Below are 19,850 nucleotides of genomic sequence, written 5' to 3'. Positions count from 1 at the left end.
GCTGTGAGGGAGGGGGATCTGTCTGTTCTGAGTCTACTGATCGTTCAGAACCTCAGGAGCCGGGCCAGGACTATCCTCAACAACAGGGGACACCACGTGCCAGAAAATAATGGAAACCGTGCATGCTGTTTTATGTATGATGCATGTCCTCTGACCTTTAGACTTATGCAACCCAGGCCCACAAATCCCATGGATGGGCCCGTGTGTGTGTGTAAAGGTTTACTGAGATATAATTCCCATACCACACAATTCACTCATTTAAAGTGTACACTTCAGTGGTTTTTAGCACACTACAGAGCTGTGCAGCCATCACCACAGTCAACTTTAGAACATTTTCATCCCCCCACAAAGGACCGCTGAACGATTGAGCATTCACTCCCCATTCCCCTGCAACCCCCGCTTTCCCTGCTCTAGACAACCACTAATCTTCCTGTCTCTACAGAGATCCCGATTCTGGGCATGTCACGTAAAGGGAATCATATAGTATGTATGGCTTCTGACTGGCTTCTTTCATTTAGCATGTTTTCCAGGTTCACCCATGTTGTAACGTGCATCAGGACTTCCTTTCTTTTTATTGCCCAATAGTATTCTGTTACGTGGATGTACCACATTCTGTTTATTCATTCATCCATTGACGGACACTGGGTTTTTCCACCTTTCAGCAATTTGGGATAATGCTGCTATGAACATTTGTGTACTAGTTTTTGAGCGGACATATGGATTAGATGGGCTTTTAGGGGTCGAACCCTCTGACACAGTCACAGATATTGTGTTTATAGACTTTTCAAGCATGAAGGTGCAGAATATTCATCAGACTGGTGGAACAAGCAAAGAGCCCCTGCTTAGATAATTAGCACAAGCTCCTCCTTCGTCTTTGAGGCCGTTTCACCTGGGCCTTCAAGTCAGACAGACCTGGGGCTCAGGGAGTTGTTCCATTACCTACTCCTGTACTCATACAAGTTACTTAGTTCTCTGATCCTCTATCTGCTCATCAGCAAACTGGAGATAATGACACAACATCCTACCACATATGTATCTTTTCATGATTATAGTGATAGCGTCTCTCTGTGTTGAGCAGAATTCCTGGGTCAGCTCTTGGGTATGACACCTTTATGACGTGGCCTGGGTGAACCCCCTCTGACCTCCAAAAGTGTGCCATGCTTTTCCATTTCTGCACCTTTGTTTCTATTATTCTCCCATCTGAAACTCCCTCCCTGGCAAAACTTCCTCTGAGTCTGATGAAGGGCCATCCGTCCTCCAGGTCTGTTTCAAGCTCCATCTGAGCCAGCTCTTCTCACAGTTCCTGTAGCAGATCTGTTCTCTTTCTGCTTTGCATCTCCTGCAAGTTCTTTCTCTTAAAACACTAAACTGACACCTCTTGGTGAGCAATGATTAGCGTCTGGGTCTTCTCATCTGCCCTGGCCCTGTATCCACAGAACTCAGCAAAGCTGCTTCTCACCAGCAGGACTGCCTGAGGGCCCACACTCCTCTAGTTGGCTTTCTTCTCAGGGGCTCAGCAACACAGGCATTTGTGCACCTGTTCACTTGAAAGCATTTACAGAGCAACCAGGCCCAGGAGGAGGGCAGGACAGTGAATAAGCTGGGCACTTTTTAAAAATGCCTCTCAGGGCCGGCTGGGTGGTGCAGCAGTTAAGTGTGCATGTTCCGTTTTGGCAGCCCAGGGTTCACTGGTTCGGATCCCAGATGAGGACATGGCACTGTTTGGCAAGCCATGTTGTGGTAGGCATCCCACGTATAAAGTAGAGGATGATGGGCATGGATGTTAGCTCAGAGCCAGCCTTCCTCAGCAAAAAAAAAAAAAGAGGATTGGCAGCAGATGTTAGCTGAGGGCTAATCTTCCTCAAAAAAAAAAAAAAAGCCTCTCATGGAGGCTGGCCCCACGTCTGAGTGATTAAGTTTGCACACTCTGCTTCGGCGGCCCAGGGTTTTGCTGGTTCGGATCCTGGGCACAGACATGACACTGCTCATCAGGCCATGTTGGGGTGGTGTCCCCATGCTACAACTACAAGGACCCACAACTATGTACTGGTGGGATTTGGAGAGAAAAAGCAAAAAAAAAAAAAAAAAGCCTCTCATGAAGCTTCTGACCCAGTGGGTGAAACCGAGGTGCCAACCTAAGTGTGATGAATCATTGTGATACTGAGTCCAGGTGGGCAGAGAGGGGGCTCGAAAGAGAACGGGGCCAGTTGTTTCCTGGACTAAGGGTCTGGGAAGGTTTCATAGGAGAGTTAATGCCAGTCTTGACAGATGAATATGTGATAACCAGGTGGGCAGGTGAGGGAAAGAAAGATCAAGAACAAAGGCAATATATGACACAGCAGGACACCAAAGGGAGAAGGGGAAAGGGAGGAGGGGAGGAAAAGAAGGAGAAAGGGAACCGAGCAAGCTTGCTAGCTAAAGTGGGAAGGTCCAGGGAGGGCTTCACTTCGTTTTTAGGTTCTAGGGCCCCTAGATATCACTTGGTTACAAAATGGGAGTTGGCAGAGAAGATGGAAATGCTGACCAAAAGCAGGAGGAGAAAGTACGAGAACAGGATCTCGGCTTGGAGGAAGAAGGTGGGGAGGGGATTCATAACTTAGACTTCCTCCTAGAGGCCACTGGGCAGGAAGCGAGGGTGGAGGTAGAGAGATAAGTCTGACAGGAAGCTGAGGAACAAAGGAGTTACACTGATAGCAGTCAAGGAGGGTGAGTCCTCAGCGGAAGGTGTGGGGGGAGAGTAAGGTGGCTTAAGGAGAGTGATCAAAGTTAGAAAGGCCAGCTGGGGAAGGGGGAAGAGAGAGACCAAGGACTGCTGGGCAAGTTGGGGGACCCTGGAGGCTGGAGGCTGTGAGGGGATCATGGCCTGATGAATGTGCTAGAGAGGCCCCCTCCACCTGTGCTCAGTTACTGGTGAACCAGCAAACGCCAATGGTGGACCCACTCAAAATGAAGGATGAAAGCGACAGAGTGGAAGAGCAAGATGGCTCTTCAAAAAGGAGAGTGGTGATGTCTAGGCTGGACAGGGAAGAACTGAGTCCTTAATGGTGGAGAGTTCCAGGTCATCAATAAGATCCAAGAGCATGCTTGTGAGGCATGAGAATTCAGGGGACAGAGACATGTGGACAGAGAGAAGATAGTAGAGCTTAAAATTCCGGATTATATTCACCAAGAAATACCATATGCTGGGTCATAAAACAAATCTCAATAAATTTAAGATTATGTAACCATCACCACAATTTAATTCTGGAATATTTCCATCACATCCAAAAGAAACTCCAAACGGTTGCAGTCATTCTCCATTCCTGCCCTCAGTCCTAGGCAATTATTAGTCCACTTTCTGTCTCCATAGATTTGCCTTTTCTGAACATTTCATAAAAATGGGATCATAAAATATGACTGGCTTCTACTGAGCATAACGTTTTTCAGATTCATCCACATAATCGCATGTATCAGTAGTCTGTTTCTTTTTACTGTAGAACATTATTCCATTGTATGGATATAGCATATTTTATTTATCCATTCATCCATTGACAGACATTTTCAATTATTTCCAGTTTTTGGCTATTAGGAATAATGCTGATTGAATATTTGCATATAAGTCTTTGTGTGAACACGTTTTCATTTCACTTGTGTATATACCTAGGAGTAGAATTGATGAGTCTTATGGTAATTCTGTGTTTAACCCTTGAAGAAACTGCCAAACTGTGTTCCAAAGTGTTTGTACCATTTTACATTCGCATTGGCAACACAGGAGAGTTCCCATTTCTCCACATCCTTGCTAACATTTGTTATTGTCCATCTTTTATTATTATAGCCATTCTAGTGGGTATGAAGTAGTATTTCATTGTGGTTTTGATTTGCACTTCCTTAATGATTAATGATGTTTGGCATTAAGCATCTTTTTAGGTATTTATCAGCCATTTGTATATTTCTTTGGTGAAATGCCTATGCTAACCCTTTGCCCATTTTTTGATTGTGTCTGTTTTTCTACAATTGAGTTGCAAGAATTCTTTACATATTCTAGATACAATATTAGATTAGATATGATTTGAAAATATTTTGTCCCAGTCTGTGTCTTGTCCTTTTCTTAATAATGTCTTTTGAAGAGAAAACATTTTTAATTTTGATGAAGTCCAAGTTATCAATTTTTTTCCTTTAAGGATCATGCTTTAGGTGTCAAATCTAAGAAAGTCTTTGCCTAACCCAAGGTCATGAAGATTTTTCTCCGTCTTCTAGATGTTTTATAGAAGAATTAAATTAGAAATCAATAAAACTAAGATATGCTCAAAAAAATAACCCACAAATATACAGGAATTAACACATTTCTAAATAATCTATGGGTCAAAGAAGAGATAATAATGGAAATTAGAAAATACTTCAAACAGGATGATAATGAAAATATATTTGCAGAAACATTTAAAAAGCAAAAAATAAAAGGGGATTTATTAAACACACGTCATGTGCATCTTTTGCCCTCTTCTCTTACAGTTATTAACATGTTTTTCCTCTTCTCCTTCAGAGTCAAACTTCTCAAAAAGAATGTTTATATTCAAGTATCCATATTTACGTTCACATGTTCATTTCCTTACCCTACGCTCCTCAGTAGGATGCACTTGGCTTGCATATGCTTCACTCCACTGGCATAGCACTTACGAGGGTCCCAGTGACCTCCTTGTTGCTAAATCTGGTAGAAGTGCTTCTGCCTTCATCTTGCCTTCTTGGAGGCATAAATGCCGGTTTTCCTTCTGCTTTCTTGGTCTCTCCTCCTCACTCTCTGTCATGTTCGTGTCTCTCAAAGATCAGCCTTCGGTCCTCTTTTCTTCCTTCTGCATCCTCTCTCGTTAGACAACCCCATCCATCCCATGTTTTCAATGACTATCCATATAGAAATTATTATTATTTTTTTTTTTTTTTTAAAGATTTTATTTTTTCCTTTTTCTCCCCAAAGCCCCCCGGTACATAGTTGTGTATTCTTCGTTGTGGGTTCCTCTAGTTGTAGCATGTGGGACGCTGCCTCAGCGTGGTCTGACGAGCAGTGCCATGTCCGCGCCCAGGATTCGAACCGACGAAACACTGGGCCGCCTGCAGCGGAGCGCGCGAACTTAACCACTCGGCCACGGGGCCAGCCCCCATATAGAAATTATTTTATATGTATATTCCCAGCCCAGATCCCTCCTCTGAATTCCCCACCACAGATCCAACAGCCCTCCTCCAGTGTCTTCTCTCAGGTGTTCTCAAAGGCCTCTCAAACTCTATTTGTCCAAATTCAAACTCATGATCTTGTTCTTCCAGCACAAGTCTTCTGTTGAAATTTCTTCTTTCAGTAAGTGGTACCACCTGCCCAGTCGCAAGCCCGGAATCTAAGAGTCATCCGGGCTAAGTCCTTCTTTTTAAAATCCCATATCCAATCCATCATTATGTCTTATGGATTTAACTTCAAACATCTCTCAAATAGTTATCGTCATCTCCATCTTGGCTACCACCATCTGAGTCTCTCCACAAGACTATGGTAGAGTCTCCTAGATAGTTCCCCTGAATCCACATGCACCGTCATCACTCAACTCATTCTGCATACTGGGCTCAGAGTCTTGTCACATCACAATCTATCATGTCACTCTCCTACTTCAACGGCTCTCAACATAAAGAAAACTTTAATGTGGTCTATAAGGCCTATCCCAATCTGGTCTCTACCCACTTTCTAGCCTCTTCTCTAAGCCACATTCCCTTTCTTCTGTGATCCGTACATTTGGGTCCTTTATTAGTGGCTCACACTGGCCATTTTCCCTTAACCACACGGCCTTCACACATTCTATCTCCTCTGCCTGGAACGTGTTTCCCTCCCCTTTTTGCTGTTTCTTCCTACTCATCCTCCATATCTCTGTCAAGCATCACTTCCACAGGGAAGGCGTCTGTGAGCTCCCTCACAAGGTCAAACGCCCCAATTATTATCAACCCTCCTATCTCTTCTTAGCACCCACCGCAGCTGCAGCTTTATCATTTAGTTTGGGTGATTCTATGATTTAGGTCTGCCTCCCCAACTAGACTTTTTAAGTTCTCTGAAGGCAAGGACTATATCTAGTTTTATTCACTATTATATCCTTAGTGCCTGGCACCAAGCTTAGGAACATAGTAGCCACTGAAAAATATTTGTTGAATGAAGAACTGAGTCATGGTAAGGTCCTCTAGGATGAAAATACGACTTGAAGTGGAGAAGATAACAGCGAAGGAAGACATGCTAATATCTTCCAAGAATAAAGGGGAGTGACTAAGGAAGAGCTGAGGATGATATAGACAATGGTGGATGCCCCCAGGGAACAGGGCTGTGTGAAGGTGGCGGTGTTATGGGAGTACAGAGTTAGGCATGGAAAAAGAAAAACAGGCTCTCCCAGGGATTCACCCCTTTGCCTTGACCAGATATTCTTCAGGGAAAGGGGAAATGCCCCTCATAATCAGTATTCAAAGGGGCTACGATTTTCCTTAGAGGAAGCAGGAAAGCCATCATTCACTACAGGAAGTTTTCAGTCAATGAAAATGGGGCAGATGGAACACCTTCAACCTGGTCATTGAATCCCCAAAGATCTGCCATGGTCCCCATTCCTGAGGAATGGGTGAACTAACACAGAAAACCCTCCACTCCCAAACTGTCACACAGCATCTTATTAACAACTCTTTTTGATTCTTTACCAGACACTGAAAACCAGATGTTTGAGACATGAATTCAAACACTTTCCATGAAGTCATGTACCTTGGTCCATCCAGGAAAACGGATAAAGGTGTCCTGGGGCAAGTCTGAGATCCCACTGGGAATGGAGAAGTTCCCTACATAAAAGGCTGGGAGTGTGTAGTTAGATGAGCTGCAGGCACAGGCTTCATCACGGGAGCCACTGTCATGGCCATCCCAGCCCCCCAAGTGGCTGCTCACTGCATCCTCTGTGTCCAGTGGGAAGATCATCCAGTCCGTGAGGATTTTGGAACCAAGGGTCAGGTTAGAAATAAGACCCTGTAAAGGAGAAACAAACAATGAGCTCGGGTTGGGGACAAGGGAGGAAAGGCTTCAAATGTCCTTGTAGTCTAGCCCTGACTTCCTGGGAAGAGCAAATTGGGATAAGAAATGCCAACAGTAAATGAGATGCAAACTATGTGTATGTCAAAGAGCTTGAGGCCAGAGCTCTTGACCCCAAATCCCCAATCTTCAGTGTTCGGTTCAAAGACATTACTAGAATGGAAGGAATGATGGAATCTGAGGCATGGGAGAATTAATGGTGTGGGGGATGCAAAAGAACATTCAGCCCACTGTAGATGGGAGGGAGGGACCCTCACATATAGCAAGGAGCAAGTCCTGACCTTGAACTTCTCAGCAGCACTCACAGGGATGATCACACCTGAGTCCAGTCACCTTTGTGGGACTAAATGAGATACCAGAAGCAAGAATACTTTGATATCTGTAAAAGGATAGAAAGTGCCATGATGATGATGGCTTGTATTCTGAAGTTGCTCTATCTGTCCACTGGGGTCAGGGGGCTGGCGCGTCCATGGCACCGGCTACTGCATCGAAGTCTATGCTTATGACTCATCTAGCTTCCTTTTCCCAGCCTTCCATATAAGAACTTCTCTATTCCCAGTGGGATCCCAAATTTGCCCCAGGACACCTCTCAATACCAAGCCTCAACTGCCCATTTAGTAATTCAATGAACATTAACGGGGCAGCTGTGTGCCAGGCACTCTCCTGGGTACTGGGGACCCAGAGACTACACAAGAGTCTCTGTCAATCCACAGGTCAGCGTGGCCTGTGTTGGCCAAGCAGGAAGGCCACTATAGCGTGAGCACAAGGACTGTAACAGGGACATCTCTAGTGGAGGCAAATGTGGCTCTTGCAAGGCCATTCCCTGAGAGTGTAATTGTCTTGCTTCTGAGCTGCAACCAAGAGTCAGGAAATAGCCTGACACCTGTCCGGTCCTAGACCAGGTGGTGCCATAATTCCTTCAGTGCAGGCCTTTTCTCCTCCAGCAGATGGTGAGCTACTCGTTGGGGAGCCTATATCTGAACATCTCTGCATCCCCAAAGTACCTCGTGGAGCATCTCACATAGAGTATGAGCTTAACAAATGTTTGCTGAATAATGTTCTACAAATACGTGTCAGAAAAACACATTTGGACTAGACACCTGGGCACTGAGCAACCAATAGAGGCAGGAGGCAGTGCACCAAGGGAACAGGCTTTCTACAATTCAAGAGTTTGTCACAGATCATCCACACACAGAAACAGAACAGACCAAAGGCTAGGCTGGCTTTGTTGGCAAGGGAGTGTCTTTCGTGAGCTAGGTGGGCTTTTTAAGCAAAAGAAAAGCCCAGTGGTGAGGCTTCCGCCTTCTGTTTCTTTCTATAGGATGACTGAACTCAACACAAGGGAAGTGTTCTGTTTGCAAAGTGCAACTTTCTCATCACCTGCAGAGGAAAGCAAGTCTTCAAAATAACCCATCTTCTAGGCTGCAAAACAAATCAGGCAGGTTCACTCATCAAATGTGGCAAAGTGTGTGCTTTTAAGCATTGCCTCTATCTTAACAGGGCTGAAGGGAAAGAATGTATACATGAGTTTTTAAATGGATTTAAAAGACTTCCTTGGACGGCTTAGGCACAGTCCTGTCAACCTTTGAACCTCACTCCTGACAGTGTGGCCAGTCCTACCTTAGAATCATTGATATATGCGCCATAGTTTATGCGCCCCATGTTCTCCACCAGCAGGTCCAGAGTGGCTCCAGCTTTTCCTGTTATGTTCAGAGTGGTCACAGTATTTCGCTCAAGGATTCCCTGGGGGACCTGTGGGTTCAATGCCAAATGAAAATTAACTCAGGTGAGAAGACAGCAGAGAGGTTGCTCATTAGTTAATTCAGCACTCGGTTTCCCACTGTGAAGTGTCACCAGACTCGGGAGGCAATGCTTCGATGGCTTCTTTGCTCAAGTCACTGGCCAGGCGGCCACGTTCCTCCAATCAATGCTTTCTAAACAGGAAAATCGCCAGACACAGCTCAGAGCAAGAAAAGGTCTAGGCTGGTTTCCTTTGCTCTGGAATGTTCTGCTGTGCATCTATTTTTACTAGAAAAGGAATGGAGGCAAAAAATTCCAGGGGAGATTCCTATTACAGGAACTGCATTGTCTTCTGCCAGCACAGAAGGCAGTCATAAAAAGTAGCTCTAAAACAAGATGGAGAGACGAGACATCAGATAAAGGAGATAAAATCAGAGAGTTAGGTGGAGTAGTCTCACCTCAAAATACCCGATGTGCTGCATTAACCACGAATATTATGTAACAGAATAAGGGAAAACAACAGGTATTTTAGCAGCAACATATTCCTATTTTTTTAAAGGTGACACTTTAAAAAAAATTGATGTTATACTGACCACAATTCACTAAGACAACCCCTAAATTGGAATGCAAGAAACAACTGCCATCAGTAGATACAGAATGTCTTAGAAACTTGCTCCACTCAGTTAAAGCTGCTGATGACAATGGAATGGAAATTTTTAAATTTTAAATTTTAAAGTTTGTTCTGAACACATATTCTTGGTCAGGAAAATCTCTTCACCTGTTCTTTCACATGATTGTTTCAGTGAGAGGAATGGAAATCCTAAAATGTATCTTTCCTTGTTATGAAACAAAGTTGTTTGTCTATTTTAGCTATAATTATCACAAGCAATCCTTCAGAATATAATTTCTCATGAAGGATGAAGGCACAAAGTTAAATGAATCACCATTCTAGTATGTACAAAATGGACCCCGTCCCCAAGGAGCAAAGAAGACAGAGGTGACACGCTATGGTCAGTTAGAGAGGATGGCCTTGGACTGGGGACACCAGGAAGGTTTCCGAGAAGGTGGGGCCTTGAGCACAGCCCTCCAGGTTGACATGGTGGAGGGGGTGTATTCCAGGCAGATGGAGCATGGATGAGGCCACATCAGGAAGCCAGGGGGCACAGCTACAAGCTATCAAGAGGAGGGGGCGGAGGCTGAAGTTGGAAAAGGGGGCAGAGGCCTCGAATGCCACGTTACCAAATGCAGACCACGCATGTCCATGTTGGGGCAAGCTTGCACAGTTCACAGACAATTCTTACCCCATCCACAGCAACATAGGCCCGATCGTGGACTCCGTTGAGGGGTGAGGAGAGGGGCGTTGGTTTGCTGCAGTTTTGACGAAGCGTTGTTCGGTACAGCACAAACCCAAAATACTGATTAGAAAAGAATGTCAGAAAAACACATCACTCTTGCTGTTCATTTGAAGAGAACTTGGTCACCCTTGATTTACTTGAAGTGCTGTCTCTAAAACCATAAGGAATGAAAAGCTTCCCCAGCCTCTAGCAAAAATTTGGTCTGAAAAACGGGAACTGGCTTAAGTTTTTAGATCATAGAATAACCGTCACAGCAGGAAACCCTGAAGGGCATGTTGGCCAAGACCCCTTTCCCACACGAGGAAACTAGACCCTGGAATGTGTTAAGTGATTTGCCCAAAATCACTCAGGGGGACCCTATCATATATACCCAAAGGTGGTTTATGTTACCTCAAAAAAAAAAAAACCCAACAAAAAAAGAACCTAACAAAAAAAGTCAAACAACCAACAACAAAGCCAAGAATGTTCGGCAAAACATTCTCCAGGTTCTTGGGCTAAATCTGCTCTCACATACAAAACAAGAGTCAATCAGAAAGTGTTTAAAGTGGAGGAGCAGGGGTGAAACAGAGAGAGTGAGAGATGGGGGAGTAACCGGTTGCTAAGTCAGAAAATACTTTTAGATGCTAGTAGCCCTGGTCTGAAAGGAAGGCCCCAAACAGTCAGCCTTGGCAGCACCAGCACCCACAGCCTCAGTTAGTGACTTTCCTGCTGTAGACATTGGCGACAGTGAGCGGGACCTAATCCTGAGTCACAGAAGAGAATCCAAATAGAAATCCAGTGTGGAGCAGAGAAGAAGCTCCCCACTTCAGGGCCTGGAAAGCAAGGACGCGTACCTCCGGCAAGTGGGACGGTGATCTGGAGGAGCTGACAAAACATTAACCCACGTTCCTGTGTTACAGGAAAGGGCTGAACTCAAGAAATGCCACTGGTACTGCCACTCAAATCTTCAAGCACAAGGATGCCTCCCTCCTAGACACCAAGTCTCCATCTCTCTCTTGTTTTTTCCTTTTGAAAGTAACCAAAGCGGTAAGTTCTAACTCAGAGGCTGAAGAAAACCTAGCGAAGGGCCTCCAGGAGGGGAGCGGAAGCTGTGTTGCTCCCTGCAAAGGTGTGGGTGAGGCCTCGGAGGTCGGGGGACCACGGGGGGGCCAGCTTCAGAGGTACCAAGGCTGCACCCCACTCCCTGCAGCTGTGCCCTCCATGGGTTCACTGGAAATAATCATTCTGTGGACTTGCCCTGGACCCAAAACAGCCAGGGCCCAGGGAGCCCCACTCGCTATGAGAGCACTGCCTTGGCCACAGATTGGAAAGCAGAAGGGGTCTGAGAAAGAGCGGTGACTGCAAGGGTCTATCCATTAACCTGAACTCCACTTCCCAAGTTCCAACTGCTCGAGCGGCCGTGTCTTGTCTGATGTGCTCAATGGCCCTGACAGATGAAGACAGGTTCCATTTCATAGAAGAAGACATAGACGTACAGCCAGTGTGTGCTAGAACTTAAGAACTCTACCCAATGTTAATGAAGAAGCAGGGAGGGGAGCTTAATTACTCATTTAATTTATCACAAATCGGAGTTGTTGGAATAAATCACAAGCGTAAAAATAGTAACTGGAGGCAAAAAATACACTAAACTAAGATTAGATATGTTATTATTATGTCACCTTATCATTCAGACACCTGCCAGAGGTGAGCTGCACAGAAAGTCAGAAAGGAGGACCCAGGTAACTTTCCATTTCAAAAAATGGGGCTGAGATCCTAAGTGATCAAACTTAACATCACCACAAAGGGACAAACTGACCTCATGGGCATCCTGATATGGTGCCCTGAGAAGGACACATCACCTTTGTCACGTTTGTACCAAAAATGTTTTACTGAACCTAATTAGTGAGGGGCAGTGCACAAAACAATAGCCTGAACACTTCAGAAACGTCCGTGTCATGAGAGAGAGAGAAAAAAAAAAACTGAGCAACAGTTTCAGAAGAAAGAAGCCTAAAGAGACATTATAACTAAATGCAATGCATGATCTTGGAATGCCAAGGGATACTTGACTACAGAATGTATATTAGATAATAGGATTGTATCAATGTGAAATTTCTTAAGTGTGATCGTGGTCATACAGGATAATGTCCTTCTTAAAAGATACATGCTGCAATATTTGGGGTGAAGTGTCATGATTTTGACAAATAACTCAAATGGTAATAAAAAAAAAGCCGTTGATACATACACACACCTACAGAGAAAGATAAAGTAAGGGAAGAGACTGTTCACACTTGGTTAGGCTAGTGTTAACTATGTGAAAGCCATATAGGGGTTTGCTGTACTATTCTTGCAGCTTTTTCAGATTTGAAATTTTCCAAACAAAAAGAAATATAATGATCTACACCTGAAATTTATATAATGTTATAAACTAATGTTGCCTCAATTAAAAAAAACAAGTTCGGGAAAAGCTTTTAAAATAAAGATGGGGCCGTGCCTAGAGATTAAACACACACACAAAAACACACACACATACATGATATGCTCTGTTCTCTTCAAAAGCAGAGAAAAAAAATCTCTAAGAACTGACTCTATTAAGAACATTGTCCTTACACCTTTGAACTAACTAGGGACAAATAATTAATTTGTCTTTTTTGAGTATTAGTGTTTTTTCTCTGGTACCGAGTAATACAGATTAATCAGATCAGAAATGTACTCGATTTATAGCTTTTGCAGAAGCAGGCTGAAGCAGGTTGAGTCACTATCTACTTGAGTGATAATAAGAAATGGGGGAAAAACATAGGAAAGATCAGCCCAGCTAAAGAGAACCTTTACTTCAGGTCTGATGTATCTGCTTACCGTTTTGGTCCCTGTGCTCAGAACAGGCACTACCAGGCAGTGCAGAAAGCACACTTTGCAAGTAGAAAAAAAGATGAAGCATTACCTTTGAAGACCTACCTGTTTCACCTGGATAAACGTCAAGGGATAAAGGCTTTTTATGGGCCCAGCAGGACACAGAATGTCCAAAGCTCCCTCCACTGTCTTTAACTGAAAAGAAACAAAAGCAGCATTCACTCACTGTCACCCCTTGCTGGTAATCAGAATGGAGGATCACATCATTTGCAAATTATCAAAGACATTAGTGGATTGGACCAAGCTCCTAAATAAACCTAAATGGTTCAAATTCCACTCAACATCGCCCCCAGTCACCTTCAATCATCTCCATCTGTTCCCTAACTCTTGACGAAAAATAACTAATGGCAATCTTAAAGAGTTTCAAACATACTTATTTGCAAATGCAACCTCCTGTAATTAAAGGTCCTTAAAAACCAAGGCTCAGGGGCTGCCTCCTCTGAAAAGCCTTCCCCTACATGCCCAAGTGAAGTCACTATGACTGCGCCCTCCTCTGAACTTGTCCGTGGCATATTTTCCATGCGTGTGTCGTTGATCAGTTGATTACCTTTACCGTCCTTGCCAGACAGTCAGCTCCTTAAGGACAGGGTCTGTACTGTGCTCACCCCCAATGCCCAGCACATAGTAGACACTCAGTAAATACCTATTCAATCCAAATGACTGTGTATTCTTGCAACCCAGGATGCTTATTCTGATGCAACAACAACAATGATAACAGCTACCAATCACTCGGTCCCTAACACACTCCAGGTGAGATGGCACACCTCAGTGAATCCTCATGTTAGGGATGAGGAAACAGGTACTCAGATAGGTCACTTGATCAGTGGCAGAGCCAGAATTTGCAGTTAGGTTTGGCTCCAAACCCAGGACTTCCCAGGAAAAAAAATCATTACAATTCCATCAATTCAGCTACTCACATGGATGTTTTTCCACTTGGACAATTAAAGGAATTCAATTCACAGTAAAAGGTTTTATGCTATATAATTATGTTCTATATAAATTTAATTCAGTTATATGCTGAGTTGCTATCACAAATTGTATATATTTAGTTGACAATGAAAAACCACTTCAGCCCACACAATTTTCCTTCATGGTAAACAGAATGTGCTTTTGAAGGGATAAAGAAGATGTGGTGTATATATATACGATGGAATACGACTCAGCTATAAGAAAAGACAAAATTGTCCCATTTGCAACAACATGGATGGACCTGGAGGGTGTGATGTTAAGTGAAATAAGCCAGACAGAGAAAGACAAATACTGCATGATTTCACTCATGTGTGGAAGATAACAAATACATGGATAAAGAGAACAGATTAGTGGTTACCAGAGGGGAAGGGGGTTGGGAAGTGGGCGAAAGGAACAAAGGGGCACATATATACATATATATATATATATATATATGGTGATGGAGAAAAATTAGATTACTAGGGGTGAGCATGATGAAGCGTATTCAGGAATAGAGAAATAATCATGTACACCCGAAATTACACAATGTTATAAACCATTATAATCCCAATAAAATTACTTAAAAAAAAAGAATGTGCTTTTGGTACTAAGCTGGCTTTGTTTTAGCAATTTTGTTGCATTAAATACTTGCAGTTACTTTCTGTTGCATAAAAATAAATTTTTCACAGCTCTAAAACAGACCAACCAACCTTTTCCTTAAGTAGCGGTAGCAATGAACAAGTCGCAGGTGCTCCCTTCACAAATGTGATTAAAGTTTGATTAACCTAAAGCAAGATTCTTATCAGGCAGACAGACCACAGTCTTTGCAGAATGTAACACACGTATCTGACACTAGGTGGAAAATGTTACCAGAGAGCAACCAACAGTAATATCAAAGGGCTTCGTGAATGGAAAAATTATACAATCATGTTTGGCATTTTGCATAAAGATAAAAACTTATGATGCTATTTTAGAACATCAAGATTCTTAAGAAATATGTAACTGTTTGTGTTTTTTTTTTTCTTGTGAGTTAAGACATGTAGGAGTTAGGGATTATAAAAGGGGAAAACCTGAAGACACAGAAGGTCAAAACAAATTGACTTTGGCTTACGTCACTCCAGACTATTAAATTAAATCTTTCTTCTTTTTCTCTTTTCCTAGAATAAACTGTCTTTAACTTCTATATATGATTAATTTCTAGCGCTTCCCCCTGATGTCTCATTTACCATATAAACCACAGACCACAAAAATTAAGACATGATTTTAACACAGAAGGGAGTGTATAATTAAGGGCAAATACCTATCAAAATGCCTGTGGCTTTTGAGAACTCCCTTAAAAAAAGGTGAATTATGGAAAAGAACCTCACCAGCCATAACAACAGGGCAGCACGTTATTCCCATAAAGGCTCCTGGCACTGCTTTTGACAACTGACAACTGAACCAAAATGACCTGAACGATCTAAGACTGCCTACCTACTCCTGGCTCATTTGCTCACCCTGTCAGTGTACATATCCTCTTGCCTCCCATGTCCCATTTTCCAAGAAACATCATCTACCCCATCAGTCTCACAGAAAACAAATTCACAGAAAAATAACGAACCAATTCCCCAGCATAACACTTTCACTCACGACTGCAAAATTCCACTTCCTCACTCGCAACGTTTCTGTTATTTTTTTCTTACCTTTTTCATAGCAACTTTTCCATATGCAAACTTCGGTGTGGACGGAGGGATAAAACCTTCTGGCACTTTTTCAAACTATAAACCACAGTGGAAAAAGAGAGAAAAGGAAAAAAACCTGTTAAACCTTCAGAAACATCTGTACAATTAATTTCTCAAAAGGAGGGTCAAAGACTCAAAGAACAGTGCCAGTGATTTTTGGAAAAACAAAGGAATGAAAGACTTTCTCCAAAATAGGATCTGATTAAGTTTTTACTTCTAAGCATGTGTATGTCTGTGTTTTAAGCTCCACGAATCATTCAAATAATTATAGATAAAAGACTTCAAAACAGAGAGCATAAACAAGTAGAGAGAATGAAGTGACAGCAGAAGACTGGAGTGGGGGGAGAAAAGGAAAAAAATACACGGCAAAACAGAATCTAAAGGGAAGTAGCTTATAGGAGCGAAAAACGTTATTTGTAGGTTAAATATTATTGGTAGCTTAAAGTTTTGTTTCAATGTTAGCTTTGCTGTGGTTATGTAAAAACATGTTCCTACCTATTCTTATGCAACATACACTGAAGTGTTTAGGGGTAAAGGGTCACGACGCATGCAACCCTCCAATGGTTTAGAAAACAAGGGGGCAGCGAGGGGCAAATGATGAAGCGGACAGAGCGAGTGTTGACATGGGTGAACCTCGGCGTGGAACATACAAGTTTTCTTTGTACTATTGTTATTCTTGAAACTTTTCTGTAAGTTTGAAATTATATTTAAATAAAAAGTCAAAAAATAAAATAAAACCTTATTAAATATGTGTATACACACACACACACATATATTTATATCAGCACTAGAAGATATGGATGTAAGTTCCAGGCCTTAGAAAAGTCTGTGTCCATCTAGCATCTCCAAGTATGTTGCATTATAGTCTCTCAGGATCCTTACATTTCTTTCCGTATTTCTTTTTTTGATTTCCCTTTTTAAAAGTAATACAAAAAGAAGAGGAGGATAAAAGTTTGCCTTAGTGAAAAGCAATAGTCTCCTGACTCACTATTCTCTTAGTTCTGTTCTTCAGAGGAAACCATTTTAAAATCATTTAACTGTTCCTACTTTTACTTCTTTTGACCTCTAAATAATATACTTATCAGCCATTTCTTATTTGATCCATTTAAAACAGTATCATTGATTTCTTTAATACATGAGAATTTAGCTCAGTTGTACTATTCTGGATATCGCCCGTTCTTGCCAACATGGTTATATCACCATTGTCAGTTTCTCTACTGGTTAACTTTGTAGCTTTAAATAATATCCTATACCTTTATTTCTTAGTTCCATCAATTAAGACATTATCCTCTGTGTCCACACAGCTTTTTTTTTCAAATTTTTTTTATTGAGGTTATGATAGTTTAAAACCTTGTGAAATTTCAGTTGTACATTATTATTGGCCAGTCATATTTTAGGTGCACCACTTCACCCTTTGTGCGCCCCCCCCCATGCCCACACTTTTTAAGATAATGCTATTTGCCTCCTTCTCTGAGTTCTCTTCCCTACTCCCACCTTCAAACCCTCAGTTATACTGTCACACTGTCAAGGTTAAAGCAATCTGTCCTGTAGTCATAAGTACTCCCTTCATCTGTATATTGACTGTAAATTCAAAATCAAGCAATAGTGCTCACATTATCATAACTATGTAAGTATTGCTCTCTGCTCTGCTAAGTGGTGTATACTATGATGGCATGTTCCGTCTTGTTCAGCTTTTTCTGTTCTTTTCCCTCCCCCTGGGATTTCTTTTTTGAGGAAGACTAGCCCTGAGCTAACATCTGCTGCCAATCCTCCTCTTTTTGCTGAGGAAGACTGGCCCTGAGCTAACATCCGTGCCCATCTTCCTCTACTTTACATGTGGGACGCCTACAACAGCATGGCTTGCCTTTCGGTGCCATGTCCGCACCAGGGATCTGAACCAGCGAACCCCAGGCGCCGAAGCGGAACATGCGCACTTAACCGCTGCGCCACTGGGCTGGCCCCTCCCCCTGGGGTTTCTAATCGCCTTTTTTTATTCCTGCCTCCTTCTAGGTGAACGCTTCTTTAGGTTGTTCCAAATTTCTAAAGATGGTATCAAGTCTCTCCAAACACCCCTTTGACCCCTAGAAAACTCCCTCCTGGAACCCTGAGTCCTCTTGCTCCAAGGGACTGACGACTCTCCTCTAGGCTTAATATTCTGGGACTTATTCTTGTCCTGGCTTTTAGCTCTTGTTTCTGGGATCTCATGACTACCTCATTTCACTGGAGCAATCTCAAATAACTTCCTAAGAACTGGTTGGCGGAAGGTAAATTCCTGAATCTTTGACTGTCTGAAAATGTCACATTTAGTTGATAACTTGGATGGGTAGAGAATTCTATGTTGAAAATCATCTTCCCTCAGAATGCCACAGGTACTGTTCTCTGTCCTCTGTCATCCAGTGAGGCTTAGGCCGGGCTCAATCTTGTTCTTTTAAAAGTGACCAGCTTTTTGTCTCTAGAAACTTATAGGCACTTTATTTTCTATGTTCTAAAATTTTCCAAGGATGTGTTTAGATGTGTATTTTTTTTCTATTCATTATGCCAGGCCACTCAGAAATCCTTTTCTGTTTTGGAAAAAATTCTGTATTGTTTCTTTGATATTTTCTTTATCTCCATATTTTTTTCTTCTTATAAGTAAGTTAGATATCCTAGATTGTTCCTCTCTCTCTCATCTTTTCTCTCTATTTCCATCTCAGTCTTCTGGTTCTAATTTCTAGCAGATTTTTTTTTTTTTTTTTTAAAGATTGGCACCTGAACTAACATCTGTTGCCAAACTTCTTTTTTTTCTCCTTCTTCTCCCCAAAGCCCTCCAGTACATAGCTGTATATTCTAGTTGTGAGTGCCTCTGGCTGTGTTATGTGGGACACCGCCTCAGCATGGCCTGATGAGCGGTGCCACGTCCGTGCCCAGGATCCGAACCGACGAACCCTGGGCTGCCAAAGCAGAGCACGTGAACTTAACCACTCAGCCACGGGGCAGGCCCCCTAGGAGATTATTTTTAATTTCCAAGAACTCTTTCTTGTTCTTGAACGGCTCCTTTTTCAAAGTATTTCATTCTTATTTTATGAATACAATATCTTCTCAAATCTCTGGGAAGGATGTACATTTGAGAGGATTTGCTCTGTTTTGCTTATATCTCTCCTGTCCTCTGAATTTTCTATAGCGTTAGGGTTATTTTTCTGTTTATTTCATCTTGGTCTTTCTCTTTCCTGTTGCAGGTTTTACGGATGTCCTCAATCATCCAGTCATCCTTGGTTGTCCATTCATATTTAATGGTAATGCAAATGAATACACCAGCATTTGCATAATCATCTTCTCTGTGCCAGTTCTGCTCTGTGTACAGGAACAAGGCTTGTCCAGTGGGGAGCTTTGTTTTAATGTGATTCGGCAAGGAGGATGTAATATGTACGGTCTTTGCTCTGGGGCTATGCACTTTTTTTTTTTTTAAGAAAAAAAAAAAATTCTGATTTTCTGACTGGTAGAAAGATGCTTCCCTGATGGATAGTCTATTTGAATGTGGGGTGAAAGAGCGGAGGACCTCACAGGAAATACATAGAGTTAAATTTGCCTTCTCCTTTTCAGCTCTGTTTCATTGCCATCCATTGTCACACCTTCACTTCCACAACCCTGCCTCTCCAGGGTTCTTTAGGGCCAATCTACTCCCTGCCCCCCGTTTCTATAAGCCCCCTCTGCACGCACTGGGGCCCTAGATTTCCTATCTTGCTTCTTCAGTCACCACTCCTCCATCTATTTTTGTTTCTTAGAAATCTTTTGCAATCTCTCATGCATGGACAGCTCCCCTCTTGTTGGCTTCATTTTTTTTAAAAAAATTCCTTTTTTATTGTTTGGTAACATTTTGGAAGGAAAAAGAGACAAATATGTGGTCGTTGAGCCATCTTGAACTGGAAGTTCTTTGTATTTCTAAAATTCTGTGAAATTTTAAGAAGATCATGTTAAAATGATCTTCGTGATTCATATTAAAATGAATGTGAGGCCAAAGAGTTACTGTTGATCTTAGAGCAAGATGTAATACCTCTCTTCCCAGCTTTCCCTGAAGTCTAGACCACATCCTTCTCCTTTGGCAGTTTACCCACCCCATCCTCTTCCACCCCACATTCTGGCCAAGAAAAGCAGAAAAAA

At 42.5% G+C, this 19,850-nt stretch overlaps 1 protein-coding gene across 1 annotated transcript in view; it reads right to left on the bottom strand.

The window, feature by feature from the left end:
- GLB1 (galactosidase beta 1) overlaps positions 1-19,850 on the bottom strand; it is an 89,355-nt gene that overhangs the window by 13,054 nt on the left and 56,451 nt on the right. Inside the window, exons 11-15 of the mRNA XM_046666603.1 lie at positions 15,675-15,749; positions 13,090-13,179; positions 10,105-10,218; positions 8,684-8,815; positions 6,746-7,000 (exon numbers count right to left, since the gene is read on the bottom strand). Coding sequence (XP_046522559.1) covers positions 6,746-7,000; positions 8,684-8,815; positions 10,105-10,218; positions 13,090-13,179; positions 15,675-15,749 — 666 coding nt within the window. The remainder of the gene's footprint in view (positions 1-6,745; positions 7,001-8,683; positions 8,816-10,104; positions 10,219-13,089; positions 13,180-15,674; positions 15,750-19,850) is intronic.

Source organism: Equus quagga, chromosome 1 (assembly GCF_021613505.1).
Source record: "Equus quagga isolate Etosha38 chromosome 1, UCLA_HA_Equagga_1.0, whole genome shotgun sequence".
Taxonomy (NCBI): Eukaryota; Metazoa; Chordata; class Mammalia; order Perissodactyla; family Equidae; genus Equus; species Equus quagga.
This window is presented reverse-complemented; position numbering and strand designations above follow the sequence as displayed.